The 553-nt window shown below is 59.9% G+C and overlaps 1 protein-coding gene across 1 annotated transcript in view; it reads left to right on the top strand.

Moving 5' to 3' along the window:
* LOC119591840 overlaps window positions 1-160 on the top strand; it is a 5921-nt gene extending 5761 nt beyond the window's left edge. Inside the window, exon 3 of the mRNA XM_037940585.1 lies at window positions 139-160. Within this exon, the coding sequence (XP_037796513.1) occupies window positions 139-160 (22 nt within the window). The remainder of the gene's footprint in view (window positions 1-138) is intronic.
* The last annotated feature ends 393 nt before the right edge of the window (window positions 161-553 follow it).

Raw genomic sequence — 553 nt, 5'->3', positions numbered from 1 at the left:
CACACATCTGTATGTGTGTGTATGGTTCAGGTGACCAGGACTTTCCCCTTATGCCTCTCTTTTCATTCTGATCCCTCTTTCTTCTTGCGAGGTGGTTCAGGTACCATAACTGTTCCCACAACCCCTCTCCTCCGCCAGGCGACTAAAACCATTTCCTTAATGCCCCTCTCGCCACTTCAGGTGGCTCACACGACCAGAACCTTTCCCCTAATCCCTCTCCTTCGCCAGGTGGTCCACGACTACTCTCTCGAGATCGCCCGCACCTTCCGGAGTCGGCCGAGCTTCAGCCTCTTCTGGTCGGCGAGCGTGAGCCACGACAACCTGAATATGCTCCGCCACGCTGACCTGCCGCACCTGGACTACCTGAAGAAGCTGCGGGAGATGGGCGCCCTCAACCGCACCGCCCTCTTCTTCCTGAGCGACCACGGCATGCGCTGGGGCACCATCAGGTCCCCTCGTGGGGCATCTGGAGGAGAGGCGCCCTAGTGGGTACCTCCCGCCGGTTTTAGGGGAGAGGTAGTGCCGGGGGCGTGGTCGTTGGTTTGGGCTGGGA

The sequence above is a fragment of the Penaeus monodon genome, chromosome 29 (assembly GCF_015228065.2).
Source record: "Penaeus monodon isolate SGIC_2016 chromosome 29, NSTDA_Pmon_1, whole genome shotgun sequence".
Classification (NCBI taxonomy): Eukaryota; Metazoa; Arthropoda; class Malacostraca; order Decapoda; family Penaeidae; genus Penaeus; species Penaeus monodon.
The sequence above is the reverse complement of the archived record's forward strand: the minus strand, read 5'-3'. Positions and strand labels throughout refer to the sequence as shown.